We start from the raw sequence: 15,706 nt of genomic DNA on the forward strand, positions 1-15,706 counted from the left end.
TCACATTAGGATAGAGATTCTCTTTTCTGACTGACTTTTGCGATTTGTTATCCTCACACAAAATGAATGGAGACACAATGCACATTCTGGGCTTCCTTTCACTGGGGATGTGAGCCGCATCTCCCCCCCCCACATCTCCAAAAGTCCCCCCACGTTGGTAGGGAGAGTGCATTTCCTTCCCAGCTCCAGCTTGTGTGTCCCACAGAGGCAACAGTGACCATCTTAAGTAGCCCAGGTGCCCTCAGCTCCCCACAAGGCCGACCTCTGCTCCTGGACTGGAGGCCCGGAGGTACCTCCAGCTTTTCCCATTTCACATCTTCTCACTAAATCCCCGTGCAAGGACCACCAACCTCTGAGGAGGACTGGAAGTGACTCCTTTCAGGGCCCCTCAATGCTTCTCCTTAAATTGGCCAGAAGGGGTCACTGCTGTTGAATGACACAGGTCTCCATCCCTCCCAGGGTTGAGGCTGCAGTTCGGGATCGCTCCTAGCCCCTGCTCATGGAGTGAGAAGCAGAATCCAAGGATTAAACCCTACTCCTGGCCACACACACACATTGCTGCCGCAGCAGCTACACCGATCATGGCTGTGGTCCATGGACAGGCAGCTAATGCCTGCAGACAGCACTTCCATTTAAATAGTAGGAGAGGGTCAATGATTCAGTAGGTAGACAGGGTTAAAAGATGTGGTCACTACAAGCTATACACGCTTATCACTGAATGTCCATTGAACTCAAAGACACCTAACAATCTGCACATTTTCCTAACCTGTTTGTCTTCCCCGTGTCTCTGGGCCATCTGAAAGTCTTATTTAATCAAAATATTTTTAATTGCACAGTATGAGGATAACACTGCAATTGAGCTCTCCATTTCTAGTGGTGTTTTGCCTGCATAGATTTCAAAGGGTTTTAACCCATGAAGAACCCTCTTGACACAGGGTCCTTCATGAAAGTGCAGTTGTTGGATTGGAGAACAGGAGCATAATGCAATAGAAAAAAATAAGTGCTCTTTGAAATAAAGTGGAAAGCATTCCCACGAGACCAGGTCTATCAAAAATACACAACATGAATTGCAGGCTTCTACTCTCGGCTTCACACCCTGGCAGCCATCACTAATGGGTGGCCACCAAACCCAGTCAGACTGAGAATCCTTCTCAACACTGTACTCTGAGCCTGCAAAAGAGAGGAAACTCTTTCCATCCTCGGATTAGATCTTGAGCTCTTCAATGTCAATGACAGCACTCAGTCATTTTTTTTTTTTTTTCATATTGCTATCACCAGTATCACCAGTGCCTGGCACAGTGTGAGGAAGAGCAGGATCTCAGAAAACACTTGCTGAACTGACTTGAATTCCTGCATCTGTTGGTAGGCATGTCTCACTCCCAGAATTCTCTGAAGTGTACTGTCTTCTTTTGTTAGAGGACAATAACAAATGCTAATATCTCAAACTCCTGGAGTAGAAGAATAAATAGACTACTGTGCGCACTTTTTTCAGTCAATTTCTGTACATTGGCCATCCTCTCTAGGCATTTTCCAGTTTAGCCAGGAGAGGGCATAGCAGGTTGGTACCTTAATAAAGAGACTCAACTTGGGTTTTTCCCCCCTGAACTTCAGTGGTGATAGAATAAAGTCCTTCTCAGAAAATAGAGAACTATCTGAGGACTGTTTTGTTATGTGAGGACTACAATTCTTGGTCGTCTTAAAGTTAAAATGGCATCTTCCACTGTGGATGGCCATTATCTCTATGACCCCTTCTTTCTGATACAGTGGCCCTGGACATCATACCCCCACCATGGAAGATAGGAGAACATTCCTACTGGCCCAGGGAATTCTCAGGGTACTGATGGGCCTGGTTTTGTTTAAAGAGAATAAACCAATAGAAAGTGAGAAAAAGTGGGACGGGGACAGATTCGAAAGGCACATTTGGAAGTGAGGGAAATTTCTGTGTAAAAGTCTCCTCTTACACGGAAAGAGATGGAACAGGATCAGAACAAGACAGGTGAGGACAACAGATTGAGAATGGAGAAAAGTGAGAAAGTTGGAGAAGGCAAACGCGTGTTGGCGGAGGGAAGAACAAGGAATGAGGCACACCTCTGAAGACGTGGCATCTAGAGGGCAGCCATGGAGCACCAAGAAAGGGTCAGGTTTCAAATGAGAGTCAAACACCTGGTGACAGGGTGATGTGACAAGGACAGAAGAAAAGGAAAACCCACAAGGAATTGTGGAGGGGAGAAGGCACGTAGATGTTTACAGGAACAGGAGAAGTTAAAAGTGATAGTCTGATGCTGGGCTGGGGAATTCGGATACAGGAAGGAATTAGGCAGAAGGGACGCAGTTCGAGAAGGATGATAGATGGTAAGGACATTGCCTACAGGTTCCACTCTTTGGGGATGACCCTTAGATTTTGGTTTCAGAGTTTCAAGAGACCCCCTTTCATGTGGCCTGTGTCTAGACCCAGAAATGAAAGAAAGGGGTCAAAGGATCAAGAGAGTTGAGACCAACCAGGAGCTGATCATTCCCCTGAGCTAATGAAACAGGTACAGCAAAACCTACTGAGCTGCATCTTTAGTGGCTGCAAGTTCATTACCTGAGTCTTAAAATAAGACACCGTGTTGAGAGGGCCCAGTCAAATTACAGTACCGGGCCTGGGCTCCGGGGCTGGCTTCCAGGGCTTCCAGGGTCTCCTATGCCCCTGAGGAGAGGCCCTAATATGCCACCAGGCCTACTGTTAGGTGATATTTTTAATTAAACCTTAAGTGACATACCTTCTGTCCATGACTCTGAGAGCTTTTTAATTCAGGTCCCATGCAGTGCTGACCCTTAATATCCCCTCCCAACACCCAGTTTTCTGGGGAAGGTTGTCACGAAAGATTCTTTCCTTCTGTCCCACCCAGGTCCTTGCCTTGCCTCCTCCCCAACTTTGAACCTGCCCAGAATGTTTTCTTTTTTCTTTTCTTTTTTCTTTTGCAGCTCAAAAAGGCTTTAATTCAAACCCCGTGCACAGGGTGACAGGCAAAGGCAAGATTTCAGACCTAAAAGGAAAGCGAGACTTACAGGTACCTGACTGGACAGGCTCAGGTTGGCAGCCGGGGTCTTCTTCTTGCTGCCCGTGCTGTTGGCGTTGTTCCCAGCACTGCTGTTGGAAGTGCTGCTGGTGGAATTTTTTCTTTTTCTCCTTTTGGTTGTCGGTTGCCTTGTGGGTTCTGCTGCAATAAGGATGAGGGGAGAAGGATCAGTTCTAAGGCAAAAGTATCAGGCACAGGATTCCAGTTTTGTCAATCGAAAAGAGTGGACTACTTAAAAATGTTCCATTTCTTGCAAATTTACCAAAAAAAAAAAAAAACAAAAAAACACACAAAGGGAGAAAGCTGCTGATTCATTTTTAGTGCAGAATTTGAGGAAACTCTTTTCTTTTGCATATAAGATGAAATGATTGTTATTTTATTTTTCACTATATGTCTGCAATTTACTAACATTATTTTAGGGATAAGCTGCAGGTGCTCCTTTTATAATTGCATTTGAAACATTTTTACCATTAGAACATTTGGGAGTTTGCTCCCCTGAGCCTGTAAGGACCTGGGATCCCTAGACCCTGCAAGAGTGAAAGTAATGGACAGAAGAATTAGTGAACCAGTGTGCAACAGCAGCACCTACTGGCCAAGTATCGCATTGCAGCCTACCTCTATGGCACCTTAATAATCTCAAGTAAGAAAAGTGGCAGTTTTCTCAACTGAGCATGTGTACTTGGGGATTCCAGAGCTCTTCAGAAATACCCATGGTTTGGACCTGCTGTTTTATCAACGCTACTAGTTTCAGGATCTCTGGGAAAAAAGCCTCATATGTGATATAGTCAGCATTATTAATGAAGGGAGCTAGTCCTATTTTAAAAAAAGATATTATTCAGAAACTAAGAAAAACATTTTGCATCTGAAGAATGGAGCAACACCTTATAAATAAAATGTGGTAAGAGAAATTTTACTTATTTGTTTGCTATGCATAGAATGTTACTCAATGTGTTACTCTTAGTGTTTTTGATGCATCAACTATTTTGTATTCATAACAACCCTAGTACATACTTTTACTTATAATCTTTGTCTTGTAAATAAGCAATCTTCAGAAGTGTTTTCCTCACAGTACTGAATAAGGTGGAAATGGCAAGTAAGTGGGCCCTTTTTGCTAACCCTATTTTAGACTTGACTCTGAAAGTGAGAAGGTAAGACAGAGCAAGTTTAACTCAATGAATGGTCCTCCTAACATCTTTTTGACACACCTATAGTTATTCTGATGGACAAGGAGAGAAATACTTATAAGGTTCATTTATTTTCTTCCTCTTCCTCTTCTTTTTCCTCCTTCAGTTCTGGGAATTTAACCCAGAGGTACTCTATTACTGAGCTACACCCCTAGGCCTTTTTATTTTACTTTGAGACAGAATCTCATTAAGCTGCCCAGGCTGGCTTTGAACTTGTTATCCTCCTGCCTCTGCCTTCTGAGTGGCTGGAATTATAGGCATGCACCGCCACCTGATTTATAAGGCTCACTACAAAGACTATTTATTCCACTAAGTTATCCTTGACCATGATGATCAAGAGGGGATTATATTCCTATTTATTTACCAATTTGTGTCTTTCATGAATATTTTTTCCCTTATGCTCAAAGATTTTACATCAAAGTATTTAATGGTGTTGTAGGTGCTTATTCTGAAAGACAACAGAAAGAAATAGAATTGATCTAGGTTATGAAATCAGAAGGAGAATTAAGCTGACATTTTAAAGTCAATCAGATACACAGGTCTACCTCTGATAAGCACTTTCCTGTTTTGATGTTAAGAATGTAAATAGGCTATCTTTATTTATTTATTTTGCATTTACACTTTGTTTATAAAATTTGGGGTGAATTCAACTAAAATGCACATAGTAGATGATACCCATTGGTAGCTGGTGTCTATGGCAGTGAAATCATAGAATTTAGAGATAGAATACTTTTTGTTTCACAGTCCTCCTTCAATTATTAGTTGTGAGACTGACATTAGCAAATCACAACTTTTAGTCTTGGTCATCATTATATAAAATGTGGATAAGAATAAATATCTCACAAGGTGTGGTGGTGCACGCCTATAATCCCAGCAGCTCAGGAGGCTGAGATAGGAGGATTGCAAGTTCAAAGCCAGCGTTAAGCAACTTAATGGGATCCTGTCTCTAAATAAAATACAAAATAGAGCTGAGGATGTGGCTCAGTGGTCAAGTGCCCCAGAGTTCATTCCATGATACCCCCGTAATCCCCCCGCAAAAAAAAAAAAAAAAAAAAAAAAGAATAAATATCTCATAAAGCTATTGTGAAGAGTCAATATTTTGGACTGTTTCCATGATATATCCACAGTGGTTGCAGCAGTACCTTCTGCATAGTAGGGTTCAATAAATAACTGTTGAATGAATGAATGAATAATATGGGTTATATTTGAATATGCTGGAAAATATAGGTGCTCAAAGTATTTGGTGGGTGAAGAGGTCTTTTTTATTTTTTTGTAAAAAATTATTGATATTGAAAGAGAAAATAAAGCCAATTTAAGTATATTTAATATACTTGAAAAATAATATTCTAAAAGCCTAAAATTCCCCTAGGATGGGAATGCAGCCATACTATGTAAAATAAAATATATTTTATCAGCTTTCTAAGTATGTACTTGGTTAAATCCTCTATATCCATTTTATAGAAAGCCCCTGGCCAATACCAGTGGAAGGTGATGGTTATATCTTGTGATTCAGAAAGCTATGGGTCTCATGTTAATAATTACTCTTTATAAAAATAATTTTTAGCGAATGGACATGTTTTGCTTTTATGATCAATGAGGCTCGACACAAGCCTGGGAGTGAAAATGTATTAGATAGAAAGACAATTAACGATGACTTGAAGCAGTAATTTCAGAACCCCAGCAGGAGACTATAGTGTCTAAACTGCAGTCCGGGGAAGTGAGAGAGATGGAGTCTTTTATGTCTTCTCTTCATAATCAGAGTTCCTTTTGATATGTTTTAAAAATAGAGCAAATTTTATTTATCTTCCCTTCCTCCCTCTATCTTTTTTTTCACCCTCTCTTTCTTCCTTCCTATCATCCTTAAAAACCCAAACCTAAAAACATAAGGCCACAGAAGTCAGGGGTCTGGTCCAGTGGTAACATCACTGGATTGGGAGACTGAAAATCCTGGTTTTGACCCTGGCTTTGCTGCTGACCTTCCCAGTGACCTTGAACAAATCATGTTACTCCTCTGGGTTTCAGGTCCTCAACTAGCAAGGAGAGACTACACATCATCCTTAAGGATGTCTGGTCTTTGGAAGTTCGATGTCTCCACGTCTAAAATCGTGGTCAGAATGTCCCTAACAAATGACTTTTTCTGACAAATTGACCTTCATTTTCTTCCCTCTCACATCACTCCATCCCCAGAAAAGAGTGAAGAATGAGCATGTACCTGGCGGTGCCACCATCCGCTGCCACTTCTGAAACAAGCAGGTCTTCAGGCAGTCTCGGGGACTGAGGTTGTAGGTTTTATGTCTGGACATCAGCTCCTGCATTGGTTCCAGTATTACACACAACTGCAAGGAGTCCAAAGACATTGGTGTTCCGCTACTTGATAATATTAACCACCATCAATAAACAGCTGGAATCAATTAGACAGCTTATAGATACTTTTCTGTCCTTTCTTGGTTTTGATTTTCTCTAAATAAGTTTTGGGGGAAAGAAATATTACCAATGCTTGATTATAGCCACTTAGAATCATTTGTAATATGATATTACAGCTGAATGTGATGTACACACACACACACACACACACACACTCACACACACTTCCTGTATAGACTATGGGTTATACACATGTTGCTCTATTATAAATTCAGATGATTCTCCCTGGTTAAAGAAAAAGCTCTCTTCTGTGGAGCGCGGCAAGCTCTGATTTCTCCTCTGGCTGCTGGCTCTTGTTCTTGTTTGTGTAACCACACACTGTGAGTTACAATGCTAGTTTATGCAGATGATCTGGCAGTGAAATCCATCTTTGAAACTTGGGAGAACAGAGTAGCAAGCACAGGTTCTTTTCGATTTTAATTCTTACAGAGGCAGATGATGAATGCCATTTTATTTTTATTCATGTACTCATTTGTATTTCGCACATGATGATAATGTAAATAACATGTGCCAGGGTTCATTCGATGTGGGAGGTTTTACTATGGTTCTGCACACAGTCACCTTGTTTTCTCCTTTGGATAGATTTTTCAGCTTTACTTTGGTCCAAGACATCTGATGACAAAGATTAATGAATGCAACAAGAAGGTAAAACCATTTAGGATAACACCTCAGACTTTCCTGAATTCCTTCTCAGTCGCAAGCTTATCAGACTATCACTGCATCAAAAGAACTATATCTACGAGGACAAAGACCACGAATTGGAGTGCTACATTCATCGCCATTGCAATTACAGTGATAGACATATTGGCAATGCCTCTGCCCAGGTGAAAAAGAATCAGTTCATCAAAGACAGATGTGCAGGTTCAGAATCTTACCTTCCTTCTGACCCCTTCCCTGGCGTCAGCCTTCACCTTTTGCACTACCTTGGAGGCCATGCTGGTTTTGCCCACTGAATTCTTCCCTCTCCTCTTCCCAGCTAACGCTTGTTCATCTCCTTGAAGACATGGCTCCTTCTTTCCCCCAGATGTGCACCTCTTCCTGCACTGGCTGAGTTGGTGCCTCCCTACACTTTGTCCCATGGCATGCTATCCTTTCTGCTCCATGGTTTTATTCACGCTTTGTAACTATTTGTTTCTAAGTCGGTCTTTTCCACTAGACCAAGAGTTCTTAGAATGCAGAGACTGCCTTTTGTCTCTGTTCCCAGGTTTGCCTCAGTTGAATGGGTATATTTAAGGAGCAGTTGATAGAAAGATCCTATGATCTTTCTAGGCCAATGTCCCTTGAAGTGTGCTCTAAGGATTCCCTCTCTCAAAAACAAACGAACTACTAAAAATGCAGACTTCCAGGCTCTGTTTCTTCTGTTTCACTAGGTCTGGATGTGAGACCCTGAATGAACCTTTTAAAAAAACATGTAATTCTGATAAGCGTTGCTAGAGTTTCTGGCCCACTGCCCTACAGATTCTGGATGTTAGAAGAGTTAACAGAGACAGCAAGACATAGACAAATCCCAGGGGTCTCCAGTCTAGCTCCAATCTCTTTTCACTTCACCCCACTTTCTTCTTTAGTTTCTCTAAAGCAAGAGAGCAACATTTCAAAGGCTGAGCAACACACGTACAATGTGCCCCTAGGACAAAGCCACTCAATCCCAGGGAATCCAGCATTACAAATCCAGAAAAGTAACGAAGCCTGGATCTTCTATCTTGTGTACTTTCTTGCTTAGTTTGGAGTTCTTTTTGAAATCTAAAATATCAATAAAGAAATAGTCTGTGGAAGAGGCAGAATTATTATACAGTAAGCTATGTATTCCAAAATGGCGAAGAGTACTTTTCCCTATTAAGAATTCCTTGCTGCCAATCAAATTGTCTTCAAATTACAGGAAAGCTCACTGCCTTACCCAGCTACTGTTCATCAGACAAAATGGCCTCAAGGATCCCATGATCATCTCTACAAGTACATTAGAGAATGACTCATTCTTCAAGGTAGAACCACTTCTAGCTCAGGGTCAGCAGGTATCTGCATCCATTATCAAGCAAGAACATTAGAAAAGCTGTCAGAGAAGTTCTAAGGACTGGGAAACAATTTTTAATTAAAAAAGTTTTAAAAGATTTTGAATTATACCTTTTGGTTCATTTTCCTTTCACTGTAAGTGAGCTTGTCATGGATATAAAAAACATGGGTGGAGTGGTCAAAACATGGGATTACAAACTCTGACATCTGGGTATGGATTTTGACTCCATCACAAGTGTATATCCTTGAAAGAATACTTAATAATGCTGAGTCTCAGTTTCACTTGCAAAACAATACCCATCTTGTACATTGAGAGAATTTGAAATACTGTGTCTAATGCATAAGAGCTCAACAATCTGTAGGTATTATGATTGAATATCAGCCAGCACAGCATAGATCACAAAACATCCACATTTCTATTGCTTTAAATCAATGGGCATTTATTGAGCTTCATCCTAAGTGTCAGACTCAAAGATGTCCTAAGTGGGGACCCAGAGATAAGAACAACATAATCTCTGCTCTCAAAGAGCATTCTGCCCCCATGAGCATATAAGAAACCTACTCCAAGTTCAGTCCAAGTGTCTTAGGAAATCATATTCCTCTGAAGCAAGTATTTTTATTATATGGCTAGTTAGATAGCAAAGATGACCTGTTGGGACCTAGAAAGGGCGCCCAGCATCAAACTGCTTCTGCACCCAGAGAGCTATGTTTATTGTGGAAACCATGAGCTCATTATCTCCTTCTTTTTTATAGTACCTTTCCTCTCTAGGTTTCAGGAAACATTATTTTTTTTCAGGAGTTAATCCTCAAAATCTCTCTCTTCCCCTTTAATGTCAAAATATCTTCCCATCATTGTAACTAACCCCAAAGGAGCTTGCATCTCTGAATACTAATGGAGAATCCCCAAAGCCGTTTTCCTCGCAGTGGAGAGGTCCCGGGCTGGAGAGGCAGTGCTCCCCTTATCCATGTATGCAGATGAGACTCCCTCTCTGCTGTGCTGTGTAGTGGCTCTGCTGGGCTGTGGGCTGTAGGTGGCAGAACTAACTCGGATATGAGCCTGTCTTGTCGGGCAGCAGGCCATGCATCTTGGCAATAGCAAAGACCTGGGGCGCTATGAAATGAAACCAGGAAGAAGGCTGGGGAGTGGGCTTCTGTGGTGAATAGCCAGGTTTTTATAGTTGTGATTCCTGCTGTTCCTAAGGTCTCAGGCCCTCTTAGAGGATTTGGAGAAGGCTAGTGCCTTTCAAATTTTGTACTGAATTTCTGGAAATTGATGAATCCTCTATAGTCTCATCCATGGACTCTAGGTAGCATCCTGTTAGGAGTAAGTAACCAGGCAGGAGAGAATATATATGCTTTCTCCTTATACTACATACCACACACACACACACACACACACACACACACACACATACAACCCTACTCATATGTACCTTAGTGGAGCTCAGCATTATAATACAAAGCCCTTTGATTTTGAAGAACAATTTTATCTGCAAAGTGGAGCTTATACAAAGTTCCCAGTGGAGCAGGATCTTTGCCTGAAAAGAAAGGCCAGGGCTAGCGTGTCTGCAGCAGCATGCCTACAGGGTTGCCGCTGAGTTCAGTCTCCTCCTGCAGCAGTGCTGGAGGGTACCCTGTGGGACTCCAGGACACTGTGGGAAAAATAGGAACCAGCAAGGCCTGAGCTCTCTCTTTGACTATGAAGCCCCCAAACGTGTGGCATCTGCCAAGGCCATTTAGTATCCCAAACAAAGCCATTGCTCATCCTGGCAAAGCTCTCAGGATAGCGTTCTGCAGACTTAGAGTTTCAGGCTGGGCTTTCTCCCTTATACTTCTGATGTCATTTTCTAGGAATCTGGCCCCACACTGTCTCTGTTATGGAATTTTGTAATCACAACAGAGGTTTGCTGAATAAATGGATGGATGGATGGATGGATGGATGGATGGATGGATGGATGATAGATAGTTTGGCCAGATTAAAAGCAAGGAGACTCTTATTAGTCGCAGACAAATCAGGCATGGTCCTGAAGGTTTAGAAGTGACTAATTTGTCCACTTGATAGATGGCTGATTGCTTCCTCTGTGCAGAATCCTTGGCTGAAATGCACACGTATATCCTGGCCAGGCAGCCAGAGCTGCGCCCAGTTCCAGGAGGCCTGCCTTCTCATACTGACAGAGGCTAGTGGATGTGCATGGTGTGTTGTCTCAGTCCTGGTGTTTTCATCTGACCACTCTCCTGGAATAATCTGCTTCTCTCCAGATGTACACTCACAACTTCTTCTGGAACTGAAGGAAGAATTGGTGCTTAACGGAGTTGGCTGTGGATTATGAGAAAGCCAGTGTCCTGCACTTGGTCTTTGGTTATGTCCCAACCTCTGCTCTGTCTACCGCCCACACATTTTCTTTTTCTTTTTTACTGGTGCAATACAGTCGTACATAATGGTGGGATTTGTTGAGACATATTAGCACATGCACACAATGGAACAATATAATTTGGCCATTATCCTTCCCAGCACTCCTACCCCCCACCTCCTTTGACTCCCTGGTCCCCTTCCTTTGTTCACTGATCTCCCTTTACATTTCAGGTGATCACTCCCCACCTTTCATTTTCTTTTTCCTCTCTAGTTTCTGCATATAAGAGAAAACATATGATCCTTGACCTTATGAGCTTGGCTTATTTCACTTAACATAATGTTCTCAAGTTTCATCCATTTTCCTGCAAATGACATAATTTCATTTTTTTTTAACGGCTGAACACAACTTCATTGTGTATGAATACCACATTTTCTCATCCATTCATCTGTTGATGGATACCAAGCTGATTCCACAGTTTGACTATTGTGAATTTCTCGGCTATAAACATGGATATGCATGTATCATTATAGTATGCTGATTTTAATTCCTTAGGATAAACACTGAGGAGCAAGATAGCTGAGTCATATGGTGGTTCCATACCTAGTCTTTTAAGGAATCTCCAAACTGATTTCCATAGTGACTGCACAAATTTACAGTCTCACTCACCAACAGTGTAAGTGTGTTCCTTTTTCTCCAAATCCTCTCCAGCATTTATTACTGTTTGTATTCTTGATAACTGCCATTCCGACTGGTGTGAGATGATGAAATCTCAGTGTGGTTTTGAGATTTCCCTAATTGCTACTGATGCTGGGCATTTTTTAAATATACCTGTTGGCTGTTTGTATTTATTCTTTTGTGAAACTTTTGTTTAGTTCATTTACCCATTTATTAATTGGGTGATTTGTATTTTTGTACCACGACCCTTTTATTCATCTGTGTTGAATGGCACCCTCTGAGTGTGAACCACATTCTCTTTGTATCTAGGTCAGCGCAGGGATGCTGGGGAGGGGGCACCTTGCTCAGGACTTTGCTCATGATTTTTTTTCTTGCCTACAAGGCCCTCTCTTCTCTTCTCCAGTCATCTTAATTGCACTATAACCTGCAAGCCAAGTCAGGCCATGTCTACAGCTTTGTGCTACAACAAAGTCGTGGAGTTAGGCAGAGCCCAAACAGCCCACAAACTCCCAAATATTGCTCTCTTGCCCTTCAGAGAATGCCTACAGAGCTCTGATATAAACCAGTGCCATTTTAAGGAGGTGAACTGAAAATGACTTGTTATGTCTCTATGACAAGATGGGAAGATGGAGGCAGAGCATCATTCCATTTACCTTTGTCTTCATTGAGAAAGTTTTTCTTTAAAAAGTGTCAGTTGAACTAAACAACATTCCCAGTGACATAGCTGATTTATATTCTGGAGAAAGCTCCTAATCTGTTGTGGAGCAGTAGAAGTTTGCAGGTGGGCACTGGTTAGAAAACCACATCTGAGTCACATCAATCTGAACCACGAAGGTCCTTGCCAAGGTCCAGCTCAAATTCCACCTTTGTCTCTGACCATCTCAGCCTGCAAGAGACTCTTTTGCCTCCACAGCGTTTATTATGAATTTCTGTAATCTCAGTGTCTATATTGGCATTGGGAATTTTCTTTTCGTGTGGACTAGTTCATCTTTTCTATGGCAAGCCATGTTTTACTTTTATCTTCTTTTTATTTAACACGGTATTAGGTATACTCAAATATTTATTGAGTCATAGCTTAATAATTGCTATGAGCTACCTAGTCTATGCCTGTCCCTGGAGTATGTACCTTACACATACTAATTATATCATTAACCTGCCTCACCTCCTGGCCCACTTTTACAGGTGAGGAAATTCAGACCCATAGCCATTAAGTCATCCAGAGCTGATAATGAAGAGTGTGACTCTTACAATATATCCAAGGTAATACAGTTCTCTGAAGGGCAGGGAAAAGGTTCAGTGGCGTTTATCTGGCTCCAACCCTGTGCTTTAACTCAGAAATGCTAAGTTCTTTACCTCTGATAATATAAGTGGCTTAAACCACTTTTAAGATATTGAATTCAAAGACTTTCACCATCTCTGGGTAGCTCCTTGCACAAGGCATTGATCTGTATACGGGGGACAGTATACATATGTGGCCAGGGCCATATGGGTTCAACGCAAAGGTTTACTAGCTGTATGTTTTTTCCCCAAACTTCATCCTCTTTATCTTGGTGTCCTCATCTGTAACATGGGAATAATGACATTTAACTAGGATGGTGTCAAACAGACAAGGTAAATCCTCAATGAAAATCCTGGATAAAAGTTGGTGCTCAAAAGATGGACATTGTTGGTATGGAGGATGCTGTTTGCACCAACAGTCCAGCCCTTCTGAGCCAGGGGACCAATGCATATAGACTACTTTGTGCAGCCAATCACATGGTCTCTCTGAGACTTGGGTGGCCACTAGATAAAATGCTTATGGATGCGGATCGGGCCAATGACACATGGTATGCTAGTAGCTAATGTCTCTGATAATAGTCCATGTGTGGAATTGAGGGATAAATATCAAAGGTTCAAATGTATAAGACACGGTTCTTTCTCTCTAGTCACTTACTCCTCTGGTTGAATCTGAATTAGAGGGATATTAGGGGGTAGGGGGTGATTGACAGACAAACTCAAAGGGTGAAGTCCTGTCTCCTAACATTCGGAAAAGAGATCTTATATTAAATTGATAGGAAAAGATAATGTATAGAATAAAAACAAAACAAAAGCAAAAAATCCCTACCCAGAATCAGATGAGAATGAATAACAGGGGTCCAGGTGACTAAGCCCACTCTGCCTTAGAGAGGAAACAAGTCAGAGAAGGAAATCCTTGTCCTTAGAAGCTATGCAATTCCAAAGCATCAGATTATGATTTGAGTTTATTTCCTGATAGGATTAAAGGTAGATTGGTTGTCAGATTCAAAATATCCTCCTTTTTATCTGAAGATTCAACCAGGACAGCTTTTGCCTTTTCTCAATTGTTTTGCAAATTGATTACTCATGAAAGTCTCTGGGTGTCTGGAGACTGAGGCCTCTCTGCTTAGGGAGGAAGAGGGTGGTAGCTAAGGCCAGCTTAGCCAGGCGGCCGCTGCCACTCTGGTCTTGAAGGGACCACCATTCCTCAGAGTGAGCAGGCTGCATTTCAGTTCCTCTTTGTTGGTCTCACTTTTGAGCCTGCTCACATGACCACTGAGGCCAGGGCCTGTGTTTCTGACTCACCTGGTGAAATGCTCGAGCCGTTTTCCTGAGCTGCAGCAGCCTGATGAGACCAGCCAGCTCATGATTTCTGCTGCACCCATCAGGCCGTGGAGACTAGTGAGGGCCACTGCTACATGTTCTTTCCTCTGATCCCATCCATCTGATTCCTCTCCATATCCTTTGGCACAGGCACGCCCTTCCCTGTGTTCCTGATACCTGTCTATTTGCTCTTAGCCCCATCTCTTCCTCCTAGTTCCATACTGCAGGGAACAGACCCCTGTTCATTATTTCCCAGCTGTTTTGCAAACTGGTTTCAGGTGAGAGTTTAGCAGCTGGAAGCCAAAGTGGGTTGTGTCAGTTTCCTAGGATTGCTTGTTCCAAGTAACACAGACCAAGCCGATTAACACAGTAGAAATTTATTATCTTGGTTCTGAGGCTAGAAGTCTGGACTCAAGGTATCCATGGGGCTATGTTCCTCTGAATCATTGAATGATGAATCCTTCCTTGTCTCTTGCCGGATTCTGATGGCTCCAGCAATCCATGTTGTTCCTCACTTTATATCTTCATCATCATAGGCTCTGTCTCCTCACAGCCTTACCCTCTCTATCTAGGTCTCCTCTTCTTCTTATATGGACACCAGGCACTGGATTTAGGGATCACCCTAAATCCAGAATGATTTCATATTGAGATCCTTTAACTAACTGCAGCTGTTAATACCCCTTTCCCAAATGAGGTCACATTGTAAGTTTATAGGTGAACATGAATTTTTGAAAGGCACCATTTGACTTGCTATGTACTTTTAGAACTCAGGAAGGGTATTTCTTGCTCTCTCTGAAGTTCAGGTGGCTTCTCCAGCAGCTGTTACCAGAAAAATCCCAAACACTTCCAGTTGCTACTATGTAGCCTCACATAGAGGCCACCAGCTTTTGTTCTTTTAGCCCAGGAGGGGGGACTGCTCATGTTAGAGCTGCTTCATCTTCCCCTGGGTGCTTGTCCAGCTTCCAGTACCTTTATAAATATTTTTTCATATAATTTTTTGTGTTACATTACCTGGTGTAGGTTTTGTGTTTCCCAGGTGGGCTCTGATGGACATATGTGGTTTGTAGGGAGTGAGGAAATATCAAAAGATAAATTTGGGGCGTGTGGGAACCTCACATGAAGTGGTTGGGCACCTGCGAGGAGTCAAATTCTAGCTACGTAATCACTTGGTGCTTGGGATTCCCTATCTGCAAAGCTGGAATAGCAGTAGAGCTGGATTAACTGATTATTAAGAGAATAAGAAAATCTATTCAATATCTCCCTAGGTCTAGCATGTGTGCGGAACGCCATACATTTTGGTTGTGACTGAGCTATAACCAAGCCAGGAATAAGGATCTCACAGAGGACATTTTGAAATTTATCAGTGTATACTGACAAAATTTTATAGGTGTTTGTTGTCCTA

General features: G+C 42.0%; 1 protein-coding gene across 10 annotated transcripts in view; it reads right to left on the minus strand.

Moving 5' to 3' along the window:
• The window catches only part of Ldb2 (LIM domain binding 2), a 339,430-nt gene that overhangs the window by 3,987 nt on the left and 319,737 nt on the right, over positions 1 to 15,706 (minus strand). For 2 of the 10 annotated variants that reach the window (XM_076865389.2, XM_076865390.1), the window contains exons 6-8: positions 6,459 to 6,582; positions 3,052 to 3,203; positions 351 to 493 (exon numbers count right to left, since the gene is read on the minus strand). In XM_076865389.2, coding sequence (XP_076721504.1) covers positions 389 to 493; positions 3,052 to 3,203; positions 6,459 to 6,582 — 381 coding nt within the window. In that variant the 3' untranslated portion in view covers positions 351 to 388. The remainder of the gene's footprint in view (positions 1 to 350; positions 494 to 3,051; positions 3,204 to 6,458; positions 6,583 to 15,706) is intronic. The other 8 variants (XM_076865387.2, XM_076865395.1, XM_076865385.2 and 5 more) reach the window with 6 other exon arrangements.

Source organism: Callospermophilus lateralis, chromosome 8 (genome assembly GCF_048772815.1).
Source record: "Callospermophilus lateralis isolate mCalLat2 chromosome 8, mCalLat2.hap1, whole genome shotgun sequence".
Classification (NCBI taxonomy): domain Eukaryota; kingdom Metazoa; phylum Chordata; class Mammalia; order Rodentia; family Sciuridae; genus Callospermophilus; species Callospermophilus lateralis.